The sequence below is a fragment of the Miniopterus natalensis genome, chromosome 13 (genome assembly GCF_054644295.1).
Source record: "Miniopterus natalensis isolate mMinNat1 chromosome 13, mMinNat1.hap1, whole genome shotgun sequence".
Taxonomy (NCBI): Eukaryota; Metazoa; Chordata; class Mammalia; order Chiroptera; family Miniopteridae; genus Miniopterus; species Miniopterus natalensis.
Window position 1 is genome coordinate 58,491,688 of NC_142093.1, and position 13,484 is coordinate 58,505,171.

The 13,484-nt window shown below is 53.9% G+C and overlaps 1 protein-coding gene across 1 annotated transcript; it reads left to right on the forward strand.

Annotated features, from left to right (window-relative positions):
- The first annotated feature begins 1,959 nt into the window (after positions 1–1,959).
- Positions 1,960–12,894, forward strand: LOC148091713 (ral guanine nucleotide dissociation stimulator-like). Its single transcript, XM_087823776.1, has 13 exons — positions 1,960–2,112; positions 5,465–5,658; positions 6,263–6,370; positions 7,008–7,198; positions 7,346–7,701; positions 8,418–8,633; positions 8,986–9,089; positions 9,567–9,636; positions 11,153–11,221; positions 11,643–11,714; positions 12,012–12,044; positions 12,385–12,506; positions 12,694–12,894. The coding sequence occupies exons 1-13, from the start codon at positions 1,960–1,962 to the stop codon at positions 12,728–12,730; spliced, it is 1,725 nt and encodes a 574-aa protein (XP_087679902.1). The 3' UTR covers positions 12,731–12,894.
- The last annotated feature ends 590 nt before the right edge of the window (positions 12,895–13,484 follow it).

The following is a 13,484-nucleotide window of genomic DNA, read 5'->3' on the forward strand; positions in this document are numbered from 1 at the left end:
TTCAAACTGATTTATAACATGTAACCACCACCCTTGTGATTTGCCAGGTGTTCCCACCATTAATTCTTAACACTTTCCATAACCTCAGAGAGTGTAAAGTTTTTATTATTGCTGAGTTCAGATGGGAAACCGAGGCACAAATAAGACTGCTCTCAAATTTGCATCTGTAAAGTACAAGTATTGACACCTCATAACTGCTATGGACCAGGCTTCTGGGCACGGTTTGGTGGGGTACCTCTGCCTCAAGGTCTCTGTGAGTCAGGAGATGGGTTTCAACTGCAGTTCGACTGGGGAGAGATCTCCCAGGATCACTCGCCTGGTGTTCATCAGGGTGCAGTTTGGACTGAGAGCCCGGGTTCCTGCCTGTTGGCCTGGACCCTCCCTTGATTCTCTCCTAAGGGGCCTCTACATAGGGCAGCTCAAACCATGGGTGCTTTCTCTCCCTGTTCCAGAGATATGACAGACAGAGACAGAGAGACAGAGAGACACATCCAGAGAGGAAGTGAAATAGAGGCTGAGAGAAAGGAAGGTAACTCAAGGATGAGAGTACAAGAGAAGTGACAGGACCTCACATCCCATCGCCTGGGTTGTGCTGTATGTTGTTCAGAAGCCAGTTACTGAGCCCTCAGCTGATACACAAGGGTGTTCCTACCAAGAGGCTGGAATCACTAGAAGCCGCTGTGAAGGCTCCACCACATGAGAGCCTCCGAGTAAGTCATGAGGCACTTGGTCTGATTCTGGGCCTAACAAGAGGCCACTGGAAGGTTTTAAGACAGTGAATGACAATGTCTGAATTTCCTGTCATTTCAGCCTCTTAAAGGAGCAGACTTGAAAGTGAGGCCAAAGTGGGCAGTGACTCCCCCAAAACCACAAGCTAGACCCAAGGCTGTTTGGCGAGGAGTTCCGTTCCATGTCCCCTCATTCATGTCCCTCTTCCACCTCTCCACTTTGCAGCAGATTCATGGGAGACCAGCCCACAGGTATTAAGGACATTATGTCATCCACACCTGATGGTGTCCTTGGGACATGGTGTTTAGCGACATCCTCACTGTGTGGGTTGGGAGACTGGGGAGGCCCTGAGAGGCAAAGAGGCTTCCCCAGGACACGGAACTTGGGGGGAAAGGAGCTGCGAGCTAAGATTTCTCCTCCCAGCCAGGCCCTGGCCCATCCCCAGGGAGCTGTGGTAGGGCTGGGTAGGTGCTGGTGTGCAGGTGTGGACATGACATGTGCGAGGAAGGTGAGTGGTCAGAAGCCCAGAGGGGCTTTGGATGGCTCTGATTGGAGGAAGGGGCCCAGGTCACGGAACCTTGAGAGGTGACCTCACTTCCTTGGTGACAGGTCCCCAATAGTATGTAGGGCTCTGGTAACCAGGTACCCACATTCTAGAGACAACTGCCTTTCCTACTCACTTGACTGGAGCAGTCAGGAGACTAGGATGTCTCTCTGTTGTTTCCCGTGCTTCCGAGGCTCTGGGCACAAAAATGCCCAGAGTAAGAGATGTTTCTGTTGCTGTAGAAATTGGTGCAAGTGCCACTGCGAACACTCCTCACCCTCTGGCCTGAGGCACCCTCAGGTAGCCAGGGACAGCCCAGGGCAGGCCCATCCAGGCCAGTCCCCAAGTGGGTTCCCACCTTGGGCCCCACAAATCTTACCCCTCATCCTGGGTATGTGTGTGTTTCGGGGGTGGTGACGGGTGCTCATCCTAAGCAGGAGCAGGTTGTTGGGTGTTAGAAGCCTCGAGGGTCTGTCATGTTCATGGCCCAGGTCATGGCTGACAGGAAGGGAAGCTGAGAGCTGTGGACCAAGCTCCTCTACCCACTTGTTACTCAGAAGTCCTCCAGGGGTCATCGTGCTCCCTCCCATCCTGGAGGTCTTTGCAGATGGCACTCTGTGCCTGATCTGGGGAGCAGCTTTTGTGGTAGGCATGTCCCCCACTGGCAGTGCCCTGGGAGGCCCCTCATGCCCCTGGTCCGGGACCGGCCTCTGTCTCAGCAGAGCTTCACGGAGGGTGCCATAGAAGAGCTGGCTGATGGGTTCACTTATGCCATCAACTGGTACCAGGTTCAGGAGCACCAGGCTAGGAAAACCATCCAGTGCCAGTGCTGGTCTGAGGTGAGAGCTGGCCCACACCCAGGGCCTCCAGGTGGCTGGGGTGGGACCAGAACCCAGGCTCAAATCTGGGGCCTCAGTGTTTCCACAGGCCCACTCCCAAAGACATCTGTACCTCCAGCCCTCCCGATCACGTCTCTGGTAGGGTAGAAATTCAGGCTTCACGTATTTCCTGGAGTAGTGGAGAAAATATTCTTCTGTCCTTGCTTTTTGCTCCTTTCGTTGTTTAACTGCCTGCCCCAGGGATCCTGGGGAGCAGTCAGCACGACTGTCCTTGGAGACTGTCTCTGAGCCTCACACATCATCACACTGACAGATGCTGTGTATTTAAACAAATGGAAAGGGATGCAGGCACTGCATAGATTTCTCTGCCATTTGTCATCTCAGAGAGCACGGCCAACCAGTGGAGGAGGCCAGGTCAGGAGCTGTGGCCTCACTCACTGCCCTCACATCCCATTAGGAGGGAGTTTTCCTCAGTGACCCAGCCTTTCACTGCTGTTAGACCTTGACGGGATTCAGTTCTTGCTAGTGCAGCAGGGCTGTCAGGAACATCCTCACTGTGTCCTACAGACTGTGTTAGTTTGCCAGGACTGCCGTTACACAGGACCACAGATGGGGCTGGAGGTTCCTGATGCCTCCTGGCTCAGTTCCCGCTCTGTCTTTGCAGAGCTCCGAGGATGACACCATCGAAGTGCTGGACCACGGGCCCCACTACACCACCAACTGGGTCAGGGTGCAGGTGCACCAGGCTGACAACCATGTCCAGTGCTGGTCTGAGGTGAGAGTTGGCCCAGGTTGGTCTCCACATTCAGGACCCCAAGATGACCAGGGAGGGCCTAGAACCCAGACTCACATCTGGGGGTCTCCAGGGCTTTTCCTCCAGAGTGTCCTTAGTCCCATGACAAAAGAATCCGGACCTACACTCCTCCCTCCAGCAACATGGGAGAGTGAAAAATCTCTCCTCACATACTTGTAGGAATATTAGAGAGAGAAAATCTGTAGTTTCATTTGCCAGTAGGCCACAAGCACATTTACATTTGCTGTTTTCTTGTTTGAACTCTCTGCCCAAGTACCCTAGGGAGCAGTCAGCTCCAATGTCCAAGGAGACCTCTGAGCCTCACACATCATCACACTTGACTGGGTGGTTTGTCAAAAAGACGGGAGGAACAAAGTATTGGATACCTTTCTCTGCAACTTGTCTTCTCCCAGAGCTCAGCAAAGTTCTGTAGGCCGGCTGGTCAGGAGCCGTCACCTCACTCATCTCCCTATCACCCCATAAAGGTCGTAGTTTTCCTCAGTGACCCAGCCTTTCACTGCTGTAGACCTTGATGTGATTCAGTTCTTCCAAGTTAAGCAGGGCTGAGGGGAGCATCCTCACTGTGTCCTAATGGACTGTATCAGGTTGCCAGGGCTGCTGTGAGATAGAACCACAGAGGGGCTGGAGGGTTCCTGATGCCTCCTGGCTCGGTACCGGGCTCTGTCTCTGTAGGTCTCCAACAAGGACATTGTCAAAAAGATGCTCCATGGGTTCAACTACTCCACCTCCCTAGACCAGGGGAAGGTGCATCAGGCCACAGACACCATCCAGTGCTTGACTCAGGTGAGAACTCACCTCAAAGGTCTCTGCACCCACAACCCCGAGATGACCTGGCAGTGCCCAGAACCCAGACCCAAATGTTGGGACTCCCAGGAGCCCAACCAGTGCTCTCGCTAGAGTGTCCACAGTCCTATGACAAAGGAATCCGGACCTCCACTCCTCCCTCCAGCTACATGGAAGGCGAGAAAGACACTCCTCACATATTTGTAGGAATATTAAAAAAGAAAAAAACACTGTTTCACTTCATAGTAGAATATGAGCCCATTTGCGTTTTGCTGATTGTGTTGTATAAACTACCTGCCCCAATATCCCATGGAGCAGTCAGCTCCACTGTCCTTGTCCAGTGACGGAGGTCGTTTGTCACAGGGATGCAGCCTTTCAGTGCTGTGGACATCGCCCTAGTGCAGTTCAGCTGCCAGGTCGGCAGTGCTGCCAGGGACACTTCAGTGTGTCCCTGTGGACTGTGCTAGGTGCTCGCACTGCCAGGACACAGGACCACACTGGGTGGTGTGAAGAGCAGACATTCATTTTCTCACAGTTCAAGAGGCTAGAAGTTAGGGCTGAGGACATCAGCAGGGCTGTTTCCCTGAGGGGTCTTTTCTGGGCTTGTCATCGGCCACCTTCTCTCTCTGTCACATGGGCTCCCCTCTGTGCTTCCACGTGTCCCCCCTCCTCTTCCAAAGACACTGGTCCTATTGGATTAAGACCCACCCCACTGAACCCACTTAACCTTAACTACGTGCTTAAATTCAGGCATGTTCTGAAGTTCCAAGGGTTCCAAAGTCATGGAATTTGGGGGACATAAGTCAGAGCACCATGTCTACTTTGCCCCACTGGAGATAGATGCCCCCTGCTGGTGGAAGAACATGCACATGTAAAACCTGCCCAGCTGCAGGCCGATTCCAAATCCAAAGGGCTGTGGCAGAGATGTTGTCAACAGCACTCTGTGATGATGGCCGCTGCCTTGCTCGCAGCTGGCCCAGGGATTTCTCACTAACTGAAATTTTTATCTATCCCATAACAAGTTGTCCAAGGCTAGTGCAGTGCTCCTTCATTGGCAATGGCCTCCCAGGGACTTTGGCTCACCTGGCAGCTTTGCACTGGCCACCTGGATTTGCGCCTTCCTGAGTCACCTGCTCAGACTCCTACCTGGTGATCGCCTTTCTCCAGTCTGGGGTCTCCATAATGAGGGTCCCAAAATGCCCCTGCATGTAAAATGAGGAGAAATAAGTGTCTTTTTGGAAGTCAGTGCTTTTCATAGGCCATGTCTAGCGTGTACACTTTCCCCAAACTGGGGGGGACAATATTCCCAGGTGCTTTTTATCCATGTGAGGAGTAGGTAAGTCTCAGCTAGCTGAGTGGGGATGTCACCCAGGGCATTTCTCAGTTCTGACCTGCATGATCTTGGGACAGTTGACATCCCTAAGCCTCTGTGACCTCATCTCTATAATGGGGATGTTTCTTGAGGACTCACAGGGACAATGCTCTTCGTACAGCTATTGATGCGAGGAGGTCTGATGTTCCTCAGCTAAAAAAATGAAAACACGCCTAGAAGGTAACAGTTGTATGAAAATCCCCCCACACACCAAACTTAAGTGGTGCTTTGAAAACCTAGAACCTCGTTCAGCCTGGGCACTGCTGTCCCTCCTCTTGCTCACATACCTGATGGGCTGGGACTTCCTGGGGAGCTCCAGACCTCCATCCTACTGGGATTCATGGTGATGTCACTGACTGAATCTCCCTCCTTGTCCCACTCAGTGTGTGGCTGAGTTAACTCTTAACCTACATGAGGCCTGCAGGATGTGGGCCTTCCAGGAAAACATCCTGGAGAAGTTGACGACATCCACGGCACAAGTTTTCCCAGGTGGAAACATCCCCCACTTCTGCAGCTTCATGCCCGTGCACCCGGCCTTCTCCAGAGCCCAGCAGTTCCTGGATGATCTGTTTGCTAGGTAAGCATGTGCCCCGTCTTTGGCAGAGCGGTGATTCTGCCCACTGCTAGCTGTGTGTCTTGAAAATATCACCACATCTGTCTGAGCCTCAGTTTGTTCCTCTGACAAGTGGGGTCATAGAGGATGAACCTCGTAAGGTGCTTGTAGGGACTACTGTGGGAGAAGCCATGGCTGGTCTTACCTGCTGTCAGCTCTGCAGAAAGGGCTGCTGGACATGCTGCAGTTGTTCATGGCAATTTCTTTCCTGTCCCATGAATAGTCCCCTGACTCACCCATCGGCAGCCTGTGGCATCTGAGTTTGGAAAAGCACATAGAAAAGAGCCTGCCAAGCAGTTTGAGATTTTGCCTAGCTGGTCCTTGTCCTGGTACTTGGTGAAGTCAGATTAGGGACCTCTAGGGGCAGATAGTAGGGGGCCCCAGGCCCACTCAGACATTTGGGATGGTTCTGGTTAGAGTTCATTTACTGGACAATGTGTATTAGGCTCTTACTATCAGCAGGCACTTTTAGAGACACTTAGCCTAACTCAGTGAATGAAGCAGACACAATCCCTGGGCCTTAGTCCAAGTCAGCGAGTCAGACAGTCACACTGCACATCATTCACAGGTCCCGTCCACCATCCGTCAGATCGGATGTCATCAAGGTGTTCACCAGATGTGGAGATAAAGAACCATATTACAACCAGAGTGACACACCAGAGGAACAAATAAAAAAGTGAGTGGCCCTTGGGTCCAGAAGAAGGAGGCCTCCTGTGTCTATGGGATTGGGGCTTAGGGTGAATAGTCCTGGCAGAGCCCTGATCTTCCACATCAGCTGATTCCCAAGGGAGGGATGAGGTCTGGAGGCTTCTACTCCAGGAGGACAGGGGTCAAGGAGAACTGTGAATTGGGTCTCAGCTTCCCTAGAACCATAGGCGAGGCTGGAATGAGTTGTCCCCTGGACTCCGATCCCAAACACAGGCCCATCCAGCTCTGCCTGTCCCTCTCCACATGCATCTCTCCTGAGGGCCATGGCCAGGACAGAAGAACACTCTGGTGTGCGGGCTGCTCACGTGCCTGTCTGAGTCATCAGCCAGATGCCCAGGGGCATGGAGGCCTGAGCTGGCAGTGTACAGGAACTTCAACCCAGCTGTCACTGGGAGGGAGGGACTCACAGACTCGGCGTTAAACTTGCTTGGTCACCAGGCTGCTACTCTTAGGACAGTCACACAGGGGTTGGAGTAGCAAGGGGCTGGCCCATGAATGGGTGGGAGCAGCCATAGAGGCTCAATCCCAAACAACAGTGCCATGGGAGGGCAGTGTGGAAGGAAAAACCAGGACTCTGTCTCTTCTGCCCACCTGACTCTCTGCAGGGCCATAGCTTCTGTGATGGGAACCTGGCCAGACCAGGAGCAATGTTTCAGGCAGCCCCTACATTTTCCTTGGTTGACCCTGAAGCAGGCCTTTGTGCAGGAGAAACACGCTGTATCACACCTGGTGCACAGCACCCAAAGTGACTGTGTAGAGTTGGAGCATCTTGAGCCCACTGAGGCAGAGTTGGAAGGTGAGGGAGCTGCAGTCTGGGAAGGTGAACTGGGGGTTGTGGGGTCAGGGTTTCATGGGCTGGAGGACCCTCAAAGGCAGTGGCATCTTTCCTGTCTCTGGGAAGACACTGGAAAGTGAGGCATGTGCATGAACCAGTCTCTCTAACCTGCTTCAGAACCACCTCCAGAGCTCCAGAGTACTCAGGAGCCAGAAAAAGGGCCTTCTCCAGGGCTAGAGCCTGGTCCAGCTGTGCCAGTGCTGGAGCCAGTGACACCTCCATCAACCCCTCCAGACATGGAGCAAGAACCAACCTCAACTTCAGCCCCAGGGCCAGCTCTGGAGGTGGAGCCACCTAGGCCACCAGCTCTAATCTTTGCTCCAACAAGCACTGAGCTAGCTTCAGCCCCAGCACCCAACTTCCCCCGGTCTGTGACCACAGAACACCTGGGAAGGGAGGGGAAGTGTACCATCCTGACCTTCCCTCCAAGGCTGGTGGCAGAACAACTAACAGCTATGGATTTGGTGAGCAGAAGGCTCTCAGGCCGGGGTAGGAGGGACCCTGCCTTTCCCTGATCTGAACTCCTGTGATCTGGATGCAAATCACAGCTCCATCTATTACCACCCATGGGTCCTGGACAACCTTCTAAACCCCCAAGCCTTTGCTGTCCACCTGCGGACAGTGAAGGTAGACACTCAGGGGACCAGCTGCACAGAGGGGCTGTGCAGAGTAGACGAGGGGGATCACAGAGAAAGCTGGGTGTGGCCTGGCCAGGTGGGAGGGGAGCTCACTGTGTGTAGCCAGGTGCGTGGTCGCCCATCCCTATGCCCATGAGACTCAGCGACCTCAGCACTTATTAGGCACCTGATATGTGCTTTACTACAAGGGAGACAAACAGCCTGTGGTTGTAGCTGCTACAGGGGAATATGCACAGAATGGGGATTTGGATGAGATTGGTGATCAGGTCATGTTTGATGTCCCTTGGGGTGAGCAGACTTAAGCAGCATCCTGCAGCTAGTCATTAGGATGGGCTGGAGGCAGGGGCTCGCGTCCCTTCCCTTCCAGTCTTGGGTCCTGTGCAGGGGGCCCTTTGTGAATAGAGAATGAATCCCAGGGACCCCAAGGCTCAGGGCACATCCTCAGCTTCCTAGCCTTCAGTCCTGACCAGTGGCTCCTGAAAGAGGTTAGGGACCCTGACCTGGGGTGTGGAAGGGCTGGGTGACACTCCCTTTTCTCCCAGGAGCTGTTCAAAAAGGTGCTGCCATACCAGTGCCTGGGCTCCATCTGGTCCCAGAGGGACAAGCCTGGCAACGAACACACGGCATCTACTGTGCGTGCCACAATCACACAGTTCAATTCTGTGGCGGCCTGTGTGATCACCACCTGCCTTGGGGACCCAAGCATGAGGGCCCAGGACAGGGCCAAAGTCCTGAACCACTGGATTAAGGTGGCCAGGGTATGTTATGGGAGGCCCAGTGGAGTCCCTACATGGAGCCTTGAAAAAGGCCTCTACTGCTTTGTCAGCTCTCAAGACTGAGGCCTCAGGTCTGAGCCCCAACAGTCTCTAGGTCCTCTCTGCCAGGGGCATGCTGACCTTGACTCTCAGGTCCCAGTGGTGGGAGGCTCACTTCCTACCTGGCTCCTTCCTTGGATTGAGCTAAGACCCTCCTTTCTGTGAGTGTTGGTCTTTGGGTGCTAAACGTGCCTACCCTGAGCATCTGACTCACCCAAGAGGGGGGTGCCAATTGAGGGGGACTGAAACTAGAGCTCCAGTTCCCCACCTCACAGTGCATCTCCCCCCTTCCCAGGAGTGCCGATCCCTTAGGAATTTTTCCTCCCTACATGGGATCCTGTCAGCCCTTCAGAGTGTGTCCATCTATCGTCTGAAGAAGACATGGGAGAAAGTTTCCAGGTGTGTAGGCTTCTCCCATCATAGGCCCAGAGTGGGGGGGGGGGTGTCTCCCATATGTCTCCAAATGTACCCTCATATCCTGGAATGCAGGCAACCCTCAGGGCAGGGGTTTGTTGGTGGGCAGAGTCTCTAGGCCTCCCTGGGACCTCAGGCCACCAGCTCTACTTCAGGAGTCAGTTTCCTTCAATGTCAGAGACAGCACTGAGCCAAATAGCAGATTGGCAAGTGTTTCCAGAAACAGAACCCTATGCCCAGCTGAAACCAGAAGTGGTCAAAACTGCTCAGTAGCAATGGGAATGGGGGCCCTGGTGACCAGCATGAGTGTTTCCCAAGTTCCATGGAGACTTTTCTGCTCAGAGGAAGCCATCAAGACCCTCACCTTAGGAGTTTGAAACTTTAGATTGTCAAAAGGAATTTGCCCTCAGTGCCTCTCTCCTATCATTCCTAGACATGTCTTTCTTCTGTCCCTCCCCTCAGGAAGAGCAGAGTCACACTAAAAAAACTATGCAAGGAGGACAATCCAGCGAGCAGGGAGCAGCTTATGAAGGTAAAGCAGGGCTGGAGGTCTGGAAAGAGAGGAAGGGGTGAGGGAAGCGGGGATGGTGCAGGATGTGGCTTTGGTAGTTTGTTCCCTAAAGATTCTCTGAAAATTTTCACCCTCTGTCATGATGAACAGGAAGATCTGTTTGGTCCCTGGTCAGGTGGGGGGCAGTTTCAGGGGCAAGAGGCCCAGTCACTGCACAGAGTGGTGGTGGCTGGGCTGCTCCAGAACAGGGTGCAGGGCTGGCAGACTGAGTGCATCTCTGGCTTTCATTCGGGTCCATTTCACTGGGACTTAGTTTCTTCCAGGCTGTGGGGTGAATGGGGTGGGTGGGTACTTTTTCTCCCCAAACCAGCCCAGCCTGTCCTCAGGAAGCCAGGGCCTGCTGCTCCTTCTGTCTTCATCACACCTCCAAGGAGAGCGAGCCTGCCTGCCCCAGGGAGGGGCCCTGCTGGGGATTCCCAAGGGGCAGGTGAACAAAAGGTCTGGCTGGCCTCGGGCCCCAATTGCTGGACTAGAGACAGAGAGGTGTGCATTCTGTGACTTCCCACTGCCCCCTGGAGCACTCACTGCCAGCCAGTCCCTGTCAGGATTTTCACCTGGTGCCTGGTGGGCACTAACACGGGCCAGGGTGCTTCTGAGAAGTGTCTGGGGAACTGGGGCATTGTTAGTGGACCCTTCCTGCACAGACCTCAGATCCTACATGTCAACTAGGAGGCAAAGTGCCCTGACACCCACTACCCTGCCAGTCAGATGGGGCACCTTGAGGGTCCCTATTTGAGGATGGAGAAAGACTGCTGCCCAGGGGAAGGTTCTGGGCATTTGGGGAGGTGAAGGCTAGGCATGGTCTTGGTTCTGGTCTGGTGGACAGAGACTCCAGTGGGGTGGGGCAGGCAGGGCAACTCCGCCAGGTTCCCGAGACACATATTCGTTGACGGCTCGGTCCAGTGGGGACCTGCATACAACCTGAGAGCCAGAGGACTGGGTCTGGACAGTGATGGGGCTGGGGGTGAGATGAGGGCAGAAGGGACAAAGCCTCTGGCTGGGAGAGACAAGTGGTGTCTCCTGTGTGGGCCCCTGAGCCAGTCACTGTTCCTCTCTGGGCCCCTTGCCTGCTAGTGAGAGAAAAGGAGGAATGACCACCCTGTGTTGCAGGCATCACAGGGTGCTCACGAGGTTCAGGAAAGAAAGGCCTTTGCAGAGCCCCCTGCACTGCTCCATCTGGAAGGGTAGGGCAAGATCAGTGATGACAGTAATGACACTGAGTCCCTAAGAGGACCTGTGAGTTAGGTGGAGGTCTCACACTTTGAGAGGAGGAAGCATGTCAGAAAGGCCATGCCCCTGCCCAAGGTCACACTCTGAGTGCGTGTTGTAGCTGGGAGCCGTCTAGAATCAGACATGCTGGAGGGACAGTAGCCCTGGTACCAGTTGGGATGGGTCACATGTCCAGGGTCTGAGGTTGGGGTGGAGGGGGAAGTGGGGTGGAGAATGACCTCAATGACCGTGTCCTGGACCCTGGCAGAAGCAGCCTTCCAGGCTTGTCACTCTGATGCTGACCCTCTGTGGAGCTCAGAAGAGGCTGCAGCAGAAGGTGAGTGAGCCTTTCTGGTGAGTGCTCCAGGGGCAGTGGACAGGGGGCGCTGTCCTCCCAGCTGAAGGCCACCAAGTGAAGAGAGGGAGGTCTTCCTCCTGCATCTGCCCCATTCCCACAGAACCCAAGGCCAGTCATTAGAGGTGACCAAGAGGAGGGACTGGGACAGCTGGGTGCAGCTAGGATATGGGGTGGGGCTGGCCTCTAACCACAGACCTTTGATTTGCTAAACGCAGGCCCTGGCAGGTGATTAGGAGGAGTTCTTGGAGAGTGAGGGAAGGAACCATTGAGGGGAGGCTCTAACGGTCCTTGTGGGATCCCTGGGGTGGGCCAGGAGACTGAGGGTGGCAGGCTCTGAGGGGAGGGTCTGTGAGGACACCTGAGAGCAGGGGTTCATCCCACTTTTACTCTGTTTGCCCAGTGTGTCCCCTTCCTTGGGAAGTTTCTGACTGACCTGCAGATGCTGGACACGGTGATGGAGCATTATATGGAGGTAGGTGATTGGAGCCAGGTTGGGATCGCCGGGATTGACCTTTGGGGAGAGAGCCCCAGTACTGAGCCCTGAGTTCTCAGCAGAGCCGCCCTTTGAAGCTGGGGTGTCTTCCCCATCATACCGATCCATGTGCCCCTCCTCTGCAGCTCAGAGACTGGGCTGGGTCCAAGTCCAGACTTTCCATGTTTCCCACCCCCTCCTGGGACCTGGTAGTAATTCAACATAAGAAGGGGTGGGCACAGGGGTAGCCATGGATGGGGAGCTCTTTCTGATGGACTTGGGATCTCTGCCTTATAGGGGAGTCAGATCCACAAAGAAAACCAGAGGAAGGTGAGCAGCTGTGGCACTTCCTGGGGACAGGGAGGGGTGAAGATCAGGGACGCCCAGGCCAGCACACTCCTGGGCTCCATCCCCTGCATCTTACATCTATTGGGAGGCTTTTATAACAGAGGTGGGAGACCCCTCCAGTTGGTGGCTGAGGTAGGGGGATGGCATCAAGGACAGCTTTCTGGAGGAAGGGCTGTCCATGCTCATCTCTGAGCCCAGGTAGGGCCTGGATGGAATTAGGGGAAGGACAGTGCCCATGTCAGCAAAGACCCAGGACTCTTCCCTTGCCCCATTCCCCGCCCCCAAACGGCACTGTGTCTGCACCCTCTCCCTCTGGACCCAGGAACTGGAGGTAATGCAGGAGATCGTGGAGCTGCAGGAGGCTGCTGAGAATTATGAAATAGAGCCCGAGGAGCAATTCAGGACCTGGTTCCGGACGCTGGAGCAGCTCAGCGAGAAGGAGAGGTGAGGTCTGGCAGGAGTTGGCGAGGGCAGGGGTGGGCTTTCCCTGTGGCCAGTCCAGGGAACCTGTGCCCATGGCTCGTGGTCAGCCCCAGGCCTTGTTGTGTAGCACCTCCTAGGGCACCTGACACTGGGAGGGACACCTGAGGTGTGGCTCCAGGGAGCTCACAGGTGGCACTCTGTCCTGCAGTTACCTCCTGTCCTGCCAGCTGGAGCCCCAGTCCTAGTTGGCCAGCTGAACACTCAGAACTTATTCTGAGACCAAAGGAAGCCAGTGAATGACAGACAGCAAAAGAGGAAATGAGTCTTAACAGGATCCCATTTTCATGGGCTTTGCCCTCTCTGAAAGCACAGAAGGATGGAACAGACGCCATGATCACAGAGGGAAGGGGGTGGGGGTGGGGGGTGAGAGATTAAGCAAATAATTTATTTGGAGACGTGTAACCTAAGGATCCAGACAACACTGTGGCGAAGGCCTGGGGGGGATTGGGGGCAGGGGGAGGCATCATGGGTGATATAAGGGGACCTCTGTTATAGTGTCAGTAATAAATTGTTTTACAAAGTAAGAAAACATGTTTGAATACAAAATCTCTCTTCACGGAAACTCTTAGGTCTTAGGTGGAAGTTTATTAAAGTCAGACAACACAAAAATTCCTCTTACGAGCAGCACAACACGTAGCAGACATTTTGCCTGATATGTGTCCATTCCTAGCAGTGAAATTGTACAAAGGAAACGTAAGAACTAAAATAAGTGGGAAGCTGTGACTTTTTATAGGACATAAAATGAATTTTTTTCTCAACTATGTTCCAATGAGATTTAAAGACAAGAAAAACATGAAGAAAGAATAGCAAGAAGCTTAAAAATGGACAGACAAGGTTGGATACAGTGGAGATAGAAATAAATATAAAATAGTAAGTGGAGAGCAAGGCACAGAGGATCCTAAAACTATGCTGAGAACCAAACAAAGCAGACAAACCTGC

Coding starts and splice junctions, on each gene's coding strand:
- LOC148091713 (XM_087823776.1), top strand. CDS start 1,960: ATGCCCCTGGTCCGGGACCGGCCTCTGTCTCAGCAGAGCTTCACGGAG. Junction 11,222..11,642: donor AGAAGAGGCTGCAGCAGAAG/GTGAGTGAGCCT, acceptor CTGTTTGCCCAG/TGTGTCCCCTTCCTTGGGAA. Junction 12,507..12,693: donor CAGCTCAGCGAGAAGGAGAG/GTGAGGTCTGGC, acceptor TCTGTCCTGCAG/TTACCTCCTGTCCTGCCAGC.